This window comes from Scyliorhinus canicula, chromosome 3 (genome assembly GCF_902713615.1).
Source record: "Scyliorhinus canicula chromosome 3, sScyCan1.1, whole genome shotgun sequence".
In the NCBI taxonomy this organism is placed as follows: domain Eukaryota; kingdom Metazoa; phylum Chordata; class Chondrichthyes; order Carcharhiniformes; family Scyliorhinidae; genus Scyliorhinus; species Scyliorhinus canicula.
The window spans coordinates 110,759,596-110,774,738 of NC_052148.1; the positions used below are offsets into that span (position 1 = coordinate 110,759,596).

The 15,143-nt window shown below is 43.3% G+C and overlaps 1 protein-coding gene and 1 long non-coding RNA gene across 4 annotated transcripts in view; one reads left to right on the forward strand and one right to left on the reverse strand.

The window, feature by feature from the left end:
• LOC119962878 overlaps nucleotides 1–4,608 on the forward strand; it is a 65,363-nt gene extending 60,755 nt beyond the window's left edge. Inside the window, exon 3 of the long non-coding RNA XR_005459985.1 lies at nucleotides 4,548–4,608. This is a non-coding gene — a long non-coding RNA (uncharacterized LOC119962878). The remainder of the gene's footprint in view (nucleotides 1–4,547) is intronic.
• Nucleotides 1–15,143, reverse strand: part of slc7a2 (solute carrier family 7 member 2) — a 211,002-nt gene that overhangs the window by 50,187 nt on the left and 145,672 nt on the right. For all 3 annotated transcript variants that reach the window (XM_038791096.1, XM_038791097.1, XM_038791095.1), the window contains exons 5-6: nucleotides 6,941–7,077; nucleotides 4,150–4,372 (exon numbers count right to left, since the gene is read on the reverse strand). In XM_038791096.1, coding sequence (XP_038647024.1) covers nucleotides 4,150–4,372; nucleotides 6,941–7,077 — 360 coding nt within the window. The remainder of the gene's footprint in view (nucleotides 1–4,149; nucleotides 4,373–6,940; nucleotides 7,078–15,143) is intronic.

Genomic DNA, 15,143 nt, shown 5'->3' on the forward strand with positions numbered 1-15,143 from the left:
ACATGGATTTAAAAAATATTAATGCAGAATAGTTTTACAAAATCAAAATATGGCATGTTGATTTGCACCAATACCCCAGTGGGTGACAGACTGCCTGGTGCATTATGCCGACATATAAAGCAGCATGTTCCAATTTCAATGCCAGCCTATATCACATTAACTAATCTAATTTGGGGTCCAACCATTTGCCTCAATATTCTGGTCTATGGTATTAGGGTTCGGGCGTGGATTTGAAAGAATTCAGGGGACTCCACAGCAAGTGTTTGCACGCTCAGACATCAGGTGGCAACGTGCTTGAATATGTTGACACCTCTGCAGAAGAAGTTCATGTCTAACACTCATGACAAGCCAAGGTGCAGGAAGGAGGCTTCCAGTCCCTTTGGGCTGAAATTCTAGAAAGAGTCTGCAGCTTCGAAAGGGGGGAAAAAAACTAAGGAAGTAAAACAAATTATAAAATGTACATGATTGGTTGAACCTTCTTCTGCTGTAACTTTAGCAGAACCTCTGGAGAAACAGTTTAAGCCATTTCTCCAGCGGTTCCGCAAAAAAGTTTTTTAAAATTAATTTTTCCAGGAAGTGGGCTTCGCTAGCTAGGCCAGCATTTGTTGTTATCCCTAATTGCTCTTGAGAATGTGGTGTGAGCTGCTTTCTTGAACGGCTGCAGTTCATCTGGTGTAGGTACACCCACCGTGCTATTAGAGAGGGAGTTCCAGGATTTTGAACCAATGACAGTGAAGGGTCGACAATATACTTCCAAGTCAGGGTGATGATTGACTTGGAGGTGAACTTCCAAGTGGTGGTGTTCTCATATATCTGCTGCCCTTGTCCTTCTAGTGGTAGTGGGTTTGGAAGGTGCTGCCTAAGAAGCCTTGGTGAGTTACTGCAGTGCATCTTGTAAATGGGACACACTGCTGCTACTGTGGTGGAAGGAGTAAATGTTTGTGGAAGGGGAAGCAATCAAGCTGCTGCTTTGTCCAGGGTGGCGTTGAGCTTCTTGAGTGTTGTTGGAGCTGCACTCATCCAGACAAGTGGGGAGTATTCCATCACACTTCTGACTTGTGCCTTATGGTGTACAAGCTTTGGGGAGTCAGGAGGTGAGTTACCACAGGATTCTTAGCCTCTGACCTGCCCTTGTAGCCACAGTGTTTATATGGTTAGTCCAGTTCGGTTTCTGGTGAACGGTAACCCCCAGGATGTCGATAGTGGGGATTCAGTGATGGTAACGCCATGTCAGGGAGTGATGGAGAGATTCTCTCTTACTGGAGATGGTCATTGCCTGGTGCTTCTGTCTTGCGAATGTTACTTGCCATTTGTCAGCCCAAGCCTGGATATTGTCCAGGTCTTGCTGCATTAGCACGTGGACTTCTTCAGTGTCTGAGGTGTCGTGAATGGTACTGAACATGCACAATCATCGGCAAACATCCCCACATCTGACCTTATGTTGGAAGGAACATCATTGATGAAGCAGCTGAAAATGATTGGGTTGAGGATACTACCCTGAGGAACTCCTGCAATGATGTCCTGGGACTGATATGACTGACCTCTAACAACCACAACCATCTTCCTTTGTACTAGGTAAGACTCTAACCAGTGGAGAGTTTCCCCCCTGATTCTCATTGACTCCAGTTTTACTCGGGTTCTTTGATGCCATACTCGATCAAAAGCCTTGACGTCAAGTGCAGTCACTCTCACCTCACCTCTGGAGTTCAGCTCTTTTGTCTATGTTTGAACCAAGGCTGTAATGAGGTCAAGAGCTGAATGACCCTGGCAGAACCCAAATTGAGCGTCAGTGGGTAGGTTATTGCTGAGTAAGTACTGCTTGATAGCACTGTTGCTAACCCCTTCCATCACTTTACTGTTGATTGAGAGGAGACTAATAGGACGGTAATTGGCTGGGTTGGAATTGTCCTATTTCTTGTGTACAGGACACACCTGGGCAATTTTCAACATTGCCGCGTAAATGCCAGTGTTGTAGCTGTGCTGGAACAGCTTGGCTGGGGGCACGGCCAGTTCTGGCGAACAAGTCTTCAGTACTATTGCCGGAATATTGTCAGGGCCCTTGGCTTTGCTGTATCCAGTACCTTCAGCCATTTCTTGATAGCGCGTGGAGTGAACTGAATTAGCTGAAAACTGGCATCTGTGATGCTGGGGACCTCTGGAGGAGACTGAGATTAATCATCCACTTGGCACTTTTGGCTGAAGATTGTTGCGAATGCCTCAGCCATGTCCTTTTCACAGATGTGCTGGGCTCCTCCATCACTGAGGATGAGAACATTGTGGAGCCTGCTCCTTCAGTAAGTTGTTTAATTGCCCACCACTATTCACGACTGGATCTGGCAGGACTGCAGAGCTTAGATCTGAACCAGTGGTTGCGGGATTGCTTAGCTCTGTCTATTACTTGCTGCTTCTGTTGTTTGGCATGCAAATAGTCCTGTGTTACAGCTTCACCGGGTTGACACCTGATTTTTCAGTATGCCTGATGCTGCTCCTGGCATGCCCTCCTCTGCACTCTCATTATGGTTGGAAATCAGGAGATCCCCAAAAATACCATGCATCTCAGTTCATATTGTTTTCCTATGGACAAGTTGGAGGATCAGAAATCTAATGATGTTAATTAGGAACTGAAGTTCCTTGGCCTCAGGACATTTTCTAACCGCAGATTCTTTAATCTCTAATTCAACAACAATGATATGCCCATTGTCATAGGCCTTCGCCAATGCTGCCTGCAGGGAGTTATACATGAATGATTCCATGCCAACTCCACCATGCACTGTAACTCAGAACTGCTGACCTTTTCATCATTTTATTTTAGATGGGGTTTCAGAATAGATTTTTTTTTTTGCTTTAATAAATCAAGTATTGTTAATGTCTGGTTGTGTTCACCCACTTGAGGACACTGGACACATTTTCCTTGGCCAAATATGATTTGTGTTTATTCTGTCAAACAGGGAACAATTATGTAGAGTCCCACAGTGTAATCACATAATATAAATTAAGTTTGATTTGATTTTATTGAGCTGTGGAGATAGCAAAATATTGTGTCAGGCATGCCAAGGAGTTTTAGAGACTGCTTTGTCGTTCATGATTTCACAATAAACAAACATTTCACCAAGGCTGGATCGTGCCATTTCAACAGCTGGGTGGAAAATCTCAGGGGCTGGATTCTCCGTCCCGCCGCACCAGATTTCTGGTTCACCCCGCTGCCGGGATGCTCCGTTTCGCCGGCTGGTGAATGGTGTTTCCCATTGTGGGACATCCCCACGCCATCGGGAAATCCCTGGGCTGCCGGCAAAACGGAGCATCCCTCCGGTGGAGAATCCAGCCCCTGGGTCTCTGTTCAACATTGTGAATGAAAAGGTATACACTGCTGGCAGCCTTCCATCTCATAAGGTGATGGTTTGCACCATAGAGAGGTCACCATAGAGCAGTGCCTGGTCTGGCTCAGGAGCCTCACTCTGGTATTGTGTATAACAGGAGTCTGATCTCCTGCTGCCCATTTTACACAACAATCCCACAGTAAGGAAGTGGTTGATCGGATAGACAATATTCTGACAAATGGAGCACCAAAAACTGAACAGTTGGAAGTTTAAAGGTGTAGCGGTACTTGACTTGGGGAAGTGTGTACTGCAGCAGTGGGAAAAGAATGGGAGTCATGGGTAGTGGAGTATACATGGAGTTATCCTGGTCTGAAATTATGACCACAGGATTATAGTGACTCTGGAATAGAAAATGGATGGTCATAAATATGAAGAGGCCAGTTACATGGAAGGAGAGCTTTAGGGAGGATAAGAGGGTTGCTAAAACAAATGGATTTAAGTGCAGTGCAAGGGCAAGAAAGAAGGGAGTATATTTTGGTGGGAGTGGCAATAGAAGAACAGAACAAGATAAGGTGCCCCAAACGTCATGTACTTAAAAGTAAATGTAAACTTCAGGGATAAACCCTTTCCTCAATAAACAACCATCACAATTTTATGATTAATTATGAAAAAACTTCAACTTGATGTTACTGCATCCTACATTAGGGTTGTTAGGTTTATAGAGGTGAAGGAAATAAAAATTATGAATCTAATGCACTCTTGCATGAATATTTCACAACAAATATTTCTAATTGGTCTTTTTCTGAAGAAAAACTGAATCCTCTTTTCATACCTTGTTGATAGTGCACATAGGGATCCCACCGCCACCAGGTATTTTGCAGGACCCCAGCCAACATATTCAAAGGCAACAGGAAGTGGGCTTCTTGCATCCAGCAGGTAGTAAGGCATCATGAGGGTAAGTGCTGCTGAAACTCCGAAGTATGCCAAGAAGCAAACCAAAAGGGAAGTCACAATTCCTATGGGAATAGCCTTTTTGGGGTTTTTCACCTCTTCACCTGGAACGACAGCAAAAACACTGTATGGCTCAAATGCAAATAGTTGGCATGACAAGATGAGCTTTGTTAAATAAGTTGATGACCGAAAACCCAGACCCAGTACATTCCTTAGAACTGCTCCTGCTCTGCTTTTACCAGATGAATAATTTCTTATCTCAATATTGCTGTCATTCAGGTGATGAGGAGAGGTTTACCGCTTGTGTTTGGACCAAAAGAAGTAAAAAGCACCATGAAAACAGGAGAGAAAAACAATTGGCTGAGCTACTTTGTAGACCACATACTATTCAACCAAAGGTATGGGAGCAGCACATCTGAATGTTTAATCAATTAGCGAATGGTATATGAAGGGCTGTGGAAGGGCTAGCAAATAGTATGATGGGGCCAGGTATGATATTTGAAACATAAATTCACTGTCAATACTTTGCAGATTGGAATTCATCAAATATTTAATTGCTTTTGGATATAATTAAGTAGACACAAAATATTAAGTAGAACATCCTCTGGCATAGAAGCCACACAAAAGAGGTTCTGAGGGGCATGCAGTTGCACAATGTGCTAATCGGATTTTACGTTGAAAGACAGATCAAATAATATACTCCAGAATTGGTACAATTTGAACATTAAAATTCCTCGCATTTTCTTCATAATTTAAGAAGCAAAATTAAAATATATTTTGCATGTTCTTCAGTATGCAATCACTTTCGTTTGAGAAAAACATAATGCCGAAATTTGCTGAGATTGTGTTTATTCTGTCTCAACTCAGTTCTCAGTGGATGATGACACAGAATAAAACTACCTGCAAGTTGCCATAAAGAGAGGGTAATTTCACTGCTGAGCACATTGGTTGACATGGATTGTAGAAGATTTTTTTTGTATTATTTAACATAGTAGTTACCTATTTAAAATAAACAAGTTACCAACTGCACTAAAATAGTGCACAATGCAATTTTCCACAAGAATAGTATTCAATATGCTACCAGGAGAAATCCAGGATTACATGGCCAAAACTATGACTATGGTTTATGAAATGAAAAATGAAAATCAGACTTGCGTAGCGGAGTACTCACCTGACTTAGGAACGAAGCATATTATTGGGGCAGAGTAGAAACCTTGTGAAATTATTAGGTTCTTGATTAATAAGGGGACCAGGGATTATGGGGAGAAGGCAGGAGAATGAGGATGAGAAAATATCAGCCTTGATTGAATGGCGGAGCAGACTCGACAGGCCAAGTGGCCTAATTCTACTCCTATGTCTTATGGTCTTATTTGAGCCTGGGCTGATACACATTTGATAATGACAATGAGTAGCAGAGAAGGAAAAACATTTAGACTGGAATTCTCCACCCGTTTGCTGCCGGTGGGATTCTCTGGTCCTGATGGCAGCGCACCCCTGCCTGCAGGCATCCCCATGGCATGGGTTTCAATGGGAATTCCCATTGACAGCGGTGGGAGCAGAGAATCCTGCCATCAGCAAACTGCACCCCGCCTCCTGCTGCTGGGGAACAGGCGCCTGGGAGGCTCGAGAACCCCGCCCTCTAGGTTTCCTGGCATAAATCTTACTTATCTTAATAACACAAATATTGACACAGAAATAATTATTATAGGGACAAGTCTAGAATTTTAATTGCACATAGAAAATCTTTTTAATGGAATAGACTTGTGAAATTATGATCATGATTTATATTTCCACATTACATAGAGTAATTGGGGACCAATTGCAAGAAAAATGTAGCTCTCTCAGTAGGGAGCTACACTTCAAAGGGAACAATATGGTATGTTTTGTAAGGGGCAATGAAAGGAGCCCCACCGAGTTGTAGAGAATACAAAACTTATTTTATTTAGCACTTTAACTATTATGTACAGCTCCAGTAGTTCCCTACTGGATCTTCTCTAGTTGGTGCCTTACTGGCCGACTCTATACTAAGGCACATGAACTGTTAAGGGCCCCCCACGCCCTTATTGGGGGAGCTTGTATTCTGCAAGCTCCACGGGGTAATGGATCACCCCTACCCCGTGAGACCAGTGCAGGTTATAACAGTGTTACAGTCAAATATCTGACCCATGCTCACTTTGTGCCAGTTTCGGCCAGAAAATTGTTGGTCTTGCAGTACAAAGAGTTGTCCTCAACTGAATGTTGCAGAGTGGCACATTCCAAGGTCCAGGACTACATGCTGAAGGAAGCACTAAAGTTTGGGACAGCCATCGCAGAGGCACAATGGGGGAAGCTCACTATCTAATGCCTTTCAGCCATTGTATACCAAGGGACTGGACACTGTGTAGAATCCCCGGGTTATATGCCTGACATGTAATGTACATTGTCAATATATAGAGTTTTGAAATTGTACTAAGGTATCTCAGACTGGAACATGCAGTCTGGAGAAGAATTAAATTATTGCACTCTGCAATTTTCAACTTGAAATGTTTGTAATGTACATTTTATGAATGAAGTATATTTTTGGGAGGAAAAGTGTTCAAATGCATGTAGTGTGCAAATATCCACAGATGACAGGTTGTTACATAAACCATCAGACCAAGTAATGAAGTGATTAAGATACCCAAGGTCCTTACCTGTAGTAGCAATACAGTCAAATCCGACAAAAGCATAAAAGCAGGTAGCAGCACCAGCTAATGTTCCAGTTAATCCATATGGTGTAAAACCACCTATACCAAAATTGCTGGTGACATTCTCTGTAGATGACAGATTTCTGAAAAACAGAGGGAAGGGCGGGGGGAAGAAAAGTATACTGTATTTACAAACACATTCTACTTTCAGTTACTCATGAATCATCATTTTGAAAATAAAAGCGTTCTAATATATGAAATTTAGCCAACTTGACAGATTTATGAAAACATGGGATGGGATTTTCCAGTCCCGCCCGTCCCAACACTAAAAATTCCCGTCCAAGGTCCACAGATCTTTTAATCGTCCATGAAATTTTCCATCCTGCTTTCAACAACTCCCGCAGTAGAAAGATTACCCCATGGTTTTTTTTTTTAGGGTTCAACATACAAAATGGTGCGGCTATAACAGAAATGCATGTTCTGTACAGAGTTGAACTGTTTCTATGTTACAATTTAATTAATTAAGTGCTACTTACTGTTTTTTAAGTTATATTTTCTATTGATGTGATATTTAAAACTATATACTTTTAAATACTGCACTACAAAAAGAGTTCGCCCGATTATTTGAACAATATACTGGTACATCATAGAAGGCTGTCTCTCTCTCTCTCTACCATGCAATTTCTTCTCAAGATTACACAAATAAACCGATACGGTATTTTAATTAAAATTGAAACACTCTATGTAAAACGTGTAAGAAGTTTTTGTTTTAGAGAAACAAACACAAACTGGTTTGCTTTTCATTTGTAAGTAATAGCACTTTTGCGCCCCGAATCAGAAGAATGTGGAGTCAAGTTCCGTTCCAGGGACTTAAGCACAAAAATCTCAGCTGGCTTTCTATTGCAGCGCTAAGGGAATGCTGAACTGTCAACAAATGTGGTCCTTCAGATGAGATATTAAACCGAGGCCCATCTGTCCTCTCAGGTCAGTGTAAAAGATTCCAAGGCACGATTTCAAAGAAAAACAGGGAGGTATCCCTGTCAATATTTAATCCTCAATTAATATCATAAAAAGTGCTGATTACTTGGTTATCATTAGATAGCTTTTTGTGAGTTTATTGTGTACAAATCAGCAATCATGTTTCCTCCATTACAGTAGTAATTATACTTCCAAAGTACTTCATTAACTGTAAAGCAGTTTGGGCCATCAGGATGTTGTGAAAGATCTAAGAAATAGGAACAGAGCTAGGCCATATGGCCATATGTTCAATACGATCATAGCTGACGTGATTATGGTCTTAACTTCACTTTTCTGTCAGCTGCCCCCCATATCGCTCAACTGTCTTGTAGATCAATCATCAATCCAGCTCAGTCATATTCAATGACCTAGCTTCCATTGCTCTCTGTGGAAAATAAGTTCAAAGACTACTGACCCTTGTGGTGAATGTATTATAGTAATCATTCTCCACTACTACATTGTCTCACGCTGTTGCCCATGTGGGCTCCACCTATGGACCATTGTACTGTACTACACTCATTGTATCATGTTGGTTCACTTGTGGGCTCCGCCCCTGCTCCGCCCCCTTGAGGGGAGGTATAAAGAACAGCTGCCCTGTAGGCAGCTCTCAGTCGCAGGCAGGCACTGTTCTAGTCGATTAAAGCCACTGTTCACTTCAACTCTCTGTCTCGTGTGAATTGATGGTCATATCAACCCTCAGGGAAGAAATTCCTCTTCATCAATGTTTTAATGGGAGACCAAGGGCTGGATTCTCCGCTGGCGGAATGCTCCGTTTTGCCAGAAGCCCGGGGGTTTCCCAACGGCGTGGGGCTGCCCCACAATGGGAAACCCCATTGACCAGCTGGCATAACGGAGAGCGCTAAAACAGAAATGTGGCGCGTTGGGGCGGAGAATCCAGCCCCACTTATTTTTAAACTGTGTCCCTATTTCTAGATTCTCCCACAAGAGAAAACACCCTCCCAACATCTACCCCGTAAAGCCCCCCCTCAGACTTTTATCTTCTTCATAGGAACATCGAAAAATATGAATAGGAATAAGCCATATGATCCCTTGAGCCTGTTCTGCCATTCAATATAATCATGGCTGAGCCTGCAAAACGTCACCAAACCCACATTTTCTCCATACCCCTTTAGTGTTGAGAAATCTATTTCCTTCTTAAATATATTCAGTAATTTGGCCTTCGCAGCCTTCTGTGGTAAAGAACTCCACAGGCTCACCGCCCTCTGAGTGAAGAAATTTCTCCTCATCTCAGCCCTAAATAGCTGGATTTTCTGTTTGGGTGATTATGGGCTGGATGCTCGGATTTTGAGACTAAGTGTTGACGCCGGCGTGGGAACGAAATGAGGCTGGTGAATAGCGGGATAAGCCAAAAATGAGAACTGTGCAAGGCACCAAATAATTTGTGATGCCACCGGCTCTCTCCCGTAGTCAATTCCCTATTTCCATACAATTAATTGGGAGCGATCCCATATCCAATGCCCTCCCATCGTTCAGCGGCCTCCCCAACAAGTGGCCACACTGGTGCCGATTAGTATTCCTTTTAAAAACCTGAACCGAGAGCGAGAGTGCAACGAGGCCAGATAATTGCGCCCAAAGTGTTTTTCAAGTTTGTGAGATTTTAATACAGTCTGGGGAACGTCAGCTGAAACAACTATGGAATTCAGTGGCTGGATTTTGGAGTTTGTGTAAAAGTAGTTAATACAATGGAAACCTAAAAGGTGGGTGTTAGAAAATCCTGGACTAGATTCACTGTTAAAAGTTGAGCAAAAGTTTTGTTTAAAAATGTAATTTGTTCTACCTTAACTGGGTTTCGGAATGCAAACCGCTGAGGGAAAGCATTATTATGAGAAAACTTTAAAGTGTGATTTTGGGAGGGACTTTGGAAACTCTCATGTGATCATCATTTGGGGGGAATTTTGAAGAAAAATGCACAGACACTAATTTGGGTTCAGAGCGGGGTGCGTGTATTTGACCACAATCATCTTGTGTATTTAAAATTGACTTTTTGTGCAATGAGACTAAAGTAAGTTAAGATGTACTTTGTAATCCATGTTAATCTTTAAAAATGTGAGTATTTGCTAAGCTAAAGGGGGGGGGGGACTAAAGGAGTATTGTATAATAATCCAATTTTTCGTGTTCAATAAATGTTTTTCCTTATTGTCAAAACTAATTAGCAGTCCAGTGACTCCGTTCCTCCATGTTTTCTAAATAAACGTAAAAGTTACAGTTTTTTGGGCCAGAGTTCCATTCTCAGAACTTCCCGTCTAGTTATAACATCAATTAGGATCGTAACACTCCATTTCTCCTACCAAAGTCGTTAACCTCACACATTTCCACACTATATCCCATCTACCATGGGCGCGATTCTCCGCCCCCCACGACGGGTCGGAGAATAGCGGGAGGGCCTTCCCGACATTTTTCCCGACCTCCCGCTATTCTCCCCCCCCCATGGCCGCCCCACGACATGCAACGGTGAGCAGCGATTCTCCCCTATCCGATGGGCCGATTTCCCAGGCCTTTATGGCCGTTTTCACGAACTCCAACACACCTGCTCTCACAGTTCGTGAAAACGGCCGCAAAGTGCAGGTCTCGAGAACCATGGCACCGATTGGCACGGCCGCACCACGGCACCGATCGCGGGCAGCGGGTCCGAACCCCACGCACTCTTTGTTCCTCCGCCGCCCCGCTGGATCAGTCCGCGGGGCGGCTGAGGGGCATAACGGCCCGCGCATGCTCGGGTTTCACGCATATGCGTGATGACGTCATCCGCTCATGCGCGGGTTGGAGCCGTCCAATCCGCGCATGCGCGGCTGACGTCATCGTGCGCGTCAGCCGCCGTTACCATTGGCGCGCGGGCTTAGCGAAGTTCGCTAAGCCTGCGATGCCGAGGTTCACGGGGCCCCACTGCTAGCCCCGACCGGGGAGCAGAATCGGTCCCGGGAGGGGGCGCGGAGGCTGCCGTGAAACACAGCCAGTTTCACGGCAGCCTTCACGAATCTCCGCATTTGCGGAGAATCGCGCCCCATATTTTTGCCCTTTCACTTTGCATGTCTAAATCCCCTTGAAGCGTCTTTGCATCCTCCTTACAACTCACATTCCCATCTAGTTTTGCGTCATCCACAAATTGAGAAATGTTACAATTAGTCCCCACATCTAAACCATTGATCCATTGTGAACAGCTGGGGCCCAAGGATATTGGGAAACCTTCCAGTACTCCATAAGTCAGAGCCTGCAACCTGAGAATGATCCATTTATTCCTACTCTGTTTTCTTTTTTTTTTAGAAAGCATTTGTAATTTTCAGTTTAACACATGAACATTTCTTAAACAACCGTGTGGGCCGACACATGCCAAAAAACTAAAAAGCAATGTCTCCTATATCCCACATCCTATTCCCTAATTACTCATATACTGAGTTCCTGTCCTTATCTAACACAGCCATGCCTCCTATTTTCTTCCCCCCCCCCCACCTTTTCCCACACCCACCCCTTACTGCTGACGACATTTAATTTTCTTTGAAGAAGTTGATGAACGGTTGCCATCTCTGGGCGAAACCCCTGAGTTGATCCTCTCAAGGCGAACTTTTCCAGACTGAGAAACCCTGCCATATTGGTGACCCACACACCTGACATTGGGGGATCTGAGTCCCTCCATCCCAGCAAAATCCGTCTCCGGGCCACCAGGGAGGAGAAGGCCAGGACAGCGGCCTCCCTCTCCCCTCTTCTGCTTCACCTCCCTGTTCGGGGCTCCCTCCCACTCCATCAACTCCTCTACTCTCTGTTTCCTGATAGTTAACTAACCCTCAATCAATGCCAGAATATTACCCCCTATACCGCGTGCTCTCACTTTGGTTGCAAACGTATATGAGGCCTAATCATAAACCTTCTGAAAACCCAAATATACCATAACTACTGGCTTTCCCTTATCTATTCTGTTGGTTATACTCTCAAAGAAACTCCAACAGGTTTGTAAAATAGGATTTTCTTTTCATAAATCCATGTCGATTCTGCCCAATCAGATCATTATTTTCTCAGTGTCCGGTTAACACATCCTTTACAATAGATTCTAATATTCTCTCCACTCGTGATGTCAGGCTAGCAGGTCTATAGTTCCCCGTTTTCTCTTTCACTTTTTTATGTAGTGGGTTTACATTTGCTACCTTCCAATCTGCAGGCACCATACCAGGATCTATAGAACATTAGTGCATGTTATCTCTTGGTACCTGATTAAACACAATGGGATGTAAATCATTGAGTCCCTCAACTTTCAATCCCTTTAATTTCTCAAAAACTATTTTTTTTACTAATACCAATTTCTTTCAGTCCCTCATTCTGACTAAACCCTTGATTTGCTATTATTTCAGAGAGATTCCTTGTATCTTCCTCCATGAAGACACAAAGTAAATATTTAACTTTTGTGCCATTTCCCTATGTTCCATTATACATTCTCCTGTCTCTGCTTATAATGAACCCACATTTGTCCTTGCTAATTCTTTCCTTTTTACGTATCTATTGAAGCTTTTACAGTCAATTTTTATGTTCCTCGCTAGTTTACATTCATATTCTATTCTCCTATTCTTTATTAGTTTCTTGGTCCTCCTTTTCTGAATTCTTAAATGCTCCCAATTCTCAGGCTTACTAGTTTTTATTTCACAACTTGATAAGCCTCTTCCTTTGATCAAATACAATACTTAACTTCCCATGTCAGCCATGGTTGATTCACATTTCCTGTTGGTTTTGTGGCTTAAAAAAATGTATATTTGTTGTAAACCATGCATTAGCTCTTTAAATACTAGCCATTGCCTGTCTACTGGCATACCTTTTATTGTGTTGCCCTAATCCACTACAGCCAATTTGCCCCTCATACCTTCCTTTGTTTAGATTGAAGTCCCTAGTTTTGTATCAAATGGCAACATTTTAAAACTTAATGGAAAATTCTCTCATATTATGGTCAATTTTCCCTAAGGGTTCTTTCACGACAAGATTATTAATTAGCCATCTCACATTGCACAATACTAGATCTAAAATGGTCTGTTCCTTAGTTGATTCCATAACATAGTGTTCTAGAAATCCATCTCATATACATTACAGGAATTTGTTCTCCATGGTATTAGTGCTCATAGTACCCAGTCCATATGCAGATTGGTGTTTCCCATGATTGCTGCATTACTTTTGTTGCATGGACCTCCAATTTCATAATTTTTGCAGAGCCCTATATTACCACTACTTTTTGGTGGCTTATAAACAACTCACACTAATGTTTGCTGCTCCTTGAGGTTTCTTAGCTCCACCCTAACTGATTCCATATCTTGTTCTTCCGGTCTAAGATCCTCTCAATAATGTACTAATCTCATCCCTGGTTATCTGTGCTACTCAACCTCCTTTTCTTTTTTGCCTGTCCTTCCTAAATGTTGAATACCCATTAATATTTAGTTTGCAGCCTTGGTCATCCTGAAACCACCTCTCCATCATGGCAATTATATCATACCAGTTTACCTCTATTTGTGCCATCTATCTTGTGAATACTGCATGCATTCAGATAAAGTGCCTTTAATTCTGCCTATTTAACATTATTCTGTATGTTGACTCTATTTTATGCTGAACTTTGTTCTTGCTACCTTCCACTTTTGTACTCCCATTACCAGCTCATTTCTATCCTATTCTCTCCTCTCCTATCTCAGGTTCCCAATCCTCTGGCAAGCTAGTTTAAATCCTCCCCAACAGCACTAACAATCTCCCAGCGGAGATATAAGTCCCAGTCCTGCTAAGGGCAACCTGTCCACCAAGTACCATCTACCTCTGAACTGGCCCCAATGCCCCAGAAATCCAAAGCCCTCCCCTCCTATACCATTTCTCCAGCGTGTATTCACTCAATCACCCTATTTCTATACTCAACTGAATTGAATTGAATTTGATTTGTCATGTGTAACGAGGTACAGTGAAAAATATTGTTATGATAACAATCCAGACAGATCGTTCCATACATGAAAAAACAATAGACATGCAAAAATACACAATGTAAATACATAGGCACAGGCATCGGGTGAGCATACAGAGTGTAGTGTTACTGTTGGAATTACATTTTAATTGCCACTGGCACATGGAACTGGAATTAATCATGAGATTTTGAGGTCCAGCTTTTCAATCTCTATTCCTAACTCCCTAAAATCTGTTTTCAGGACCTCATCCCTCTTTCTACCTATTTCGTTGGTACCAATGTGGACTGCGACCTCAAGCTTTTCACCTTCCCCCATAGAAATGTCCTGCAGCTGCTCAGTGATAGTCTTGACCCCGGCACCAGGGGGACAACATACCATCTTGGAGTCGCGTCTATGACCGCAAAATCGCTTGTCTGTTCCTCTAACTACTGAATCTCCGACACCTGTGCAGCTGAGTCTCTTGTGCTGCCATGGACTTGGCTCTTGCTATACTCCTCTGAGGAAGCACCACCCTCACCAGTATCCAAGAGTTGTTAGAAAGTGAGTTAGACTCAGGGGACTTGTCCACCTGGTCGTGCTAGACTGCCTGGCAGTCACTCATTCCATCTCTGCCTACTCAGTATTAACCTGCGGGTGACCATATCCCCAAAGGTGCTGCCCATGTAATTCTCAGTCGTATGGCTGCACCATAGTAACTCCAGGTGTGGCTCTGAAACCTGGAGCTCAAGTTTCTGCAGGTGGTGACAATTCCTGCACATGTGGTCGACTGGGCCGTACAAAATGTCCATGACTTTCCACTTGTTACAGGATGAGCATTTCACAAAGCTGAGCTGCCCTAGAACATAGAACATAGAACAGTACAGCACAGAACAGGCCCTTCGGCCCTCGATGTTGTGCCGAGCAATGATCACCCTACTTAAACCCACGTAACCTGTATACCCGTAACCCAATAATCCCCCCATTAACCTTACACTACGGGCAATTTAGCATGGCCAATCCACCTAACCCGCACATCTTTGGACTGTGGGAGGAAACCGGAGCACCCGGAGGAAACCCACGCACACACAGGGAGGACGTGCAGACTCCACACAGACAGTGACCCAGCCGGGAATCAAACTGGGACCCTGGCGCTGTGAAGCATTGATGCTAACCACCATGCTACCGTGAGGCCCCTGCCATGCCTTCACTTCCCTTCAGCTTGTGTCTCTTAATTAAATTTAAGTAGTTACATTTACTAAAAAAAACTTTGCTTTTAC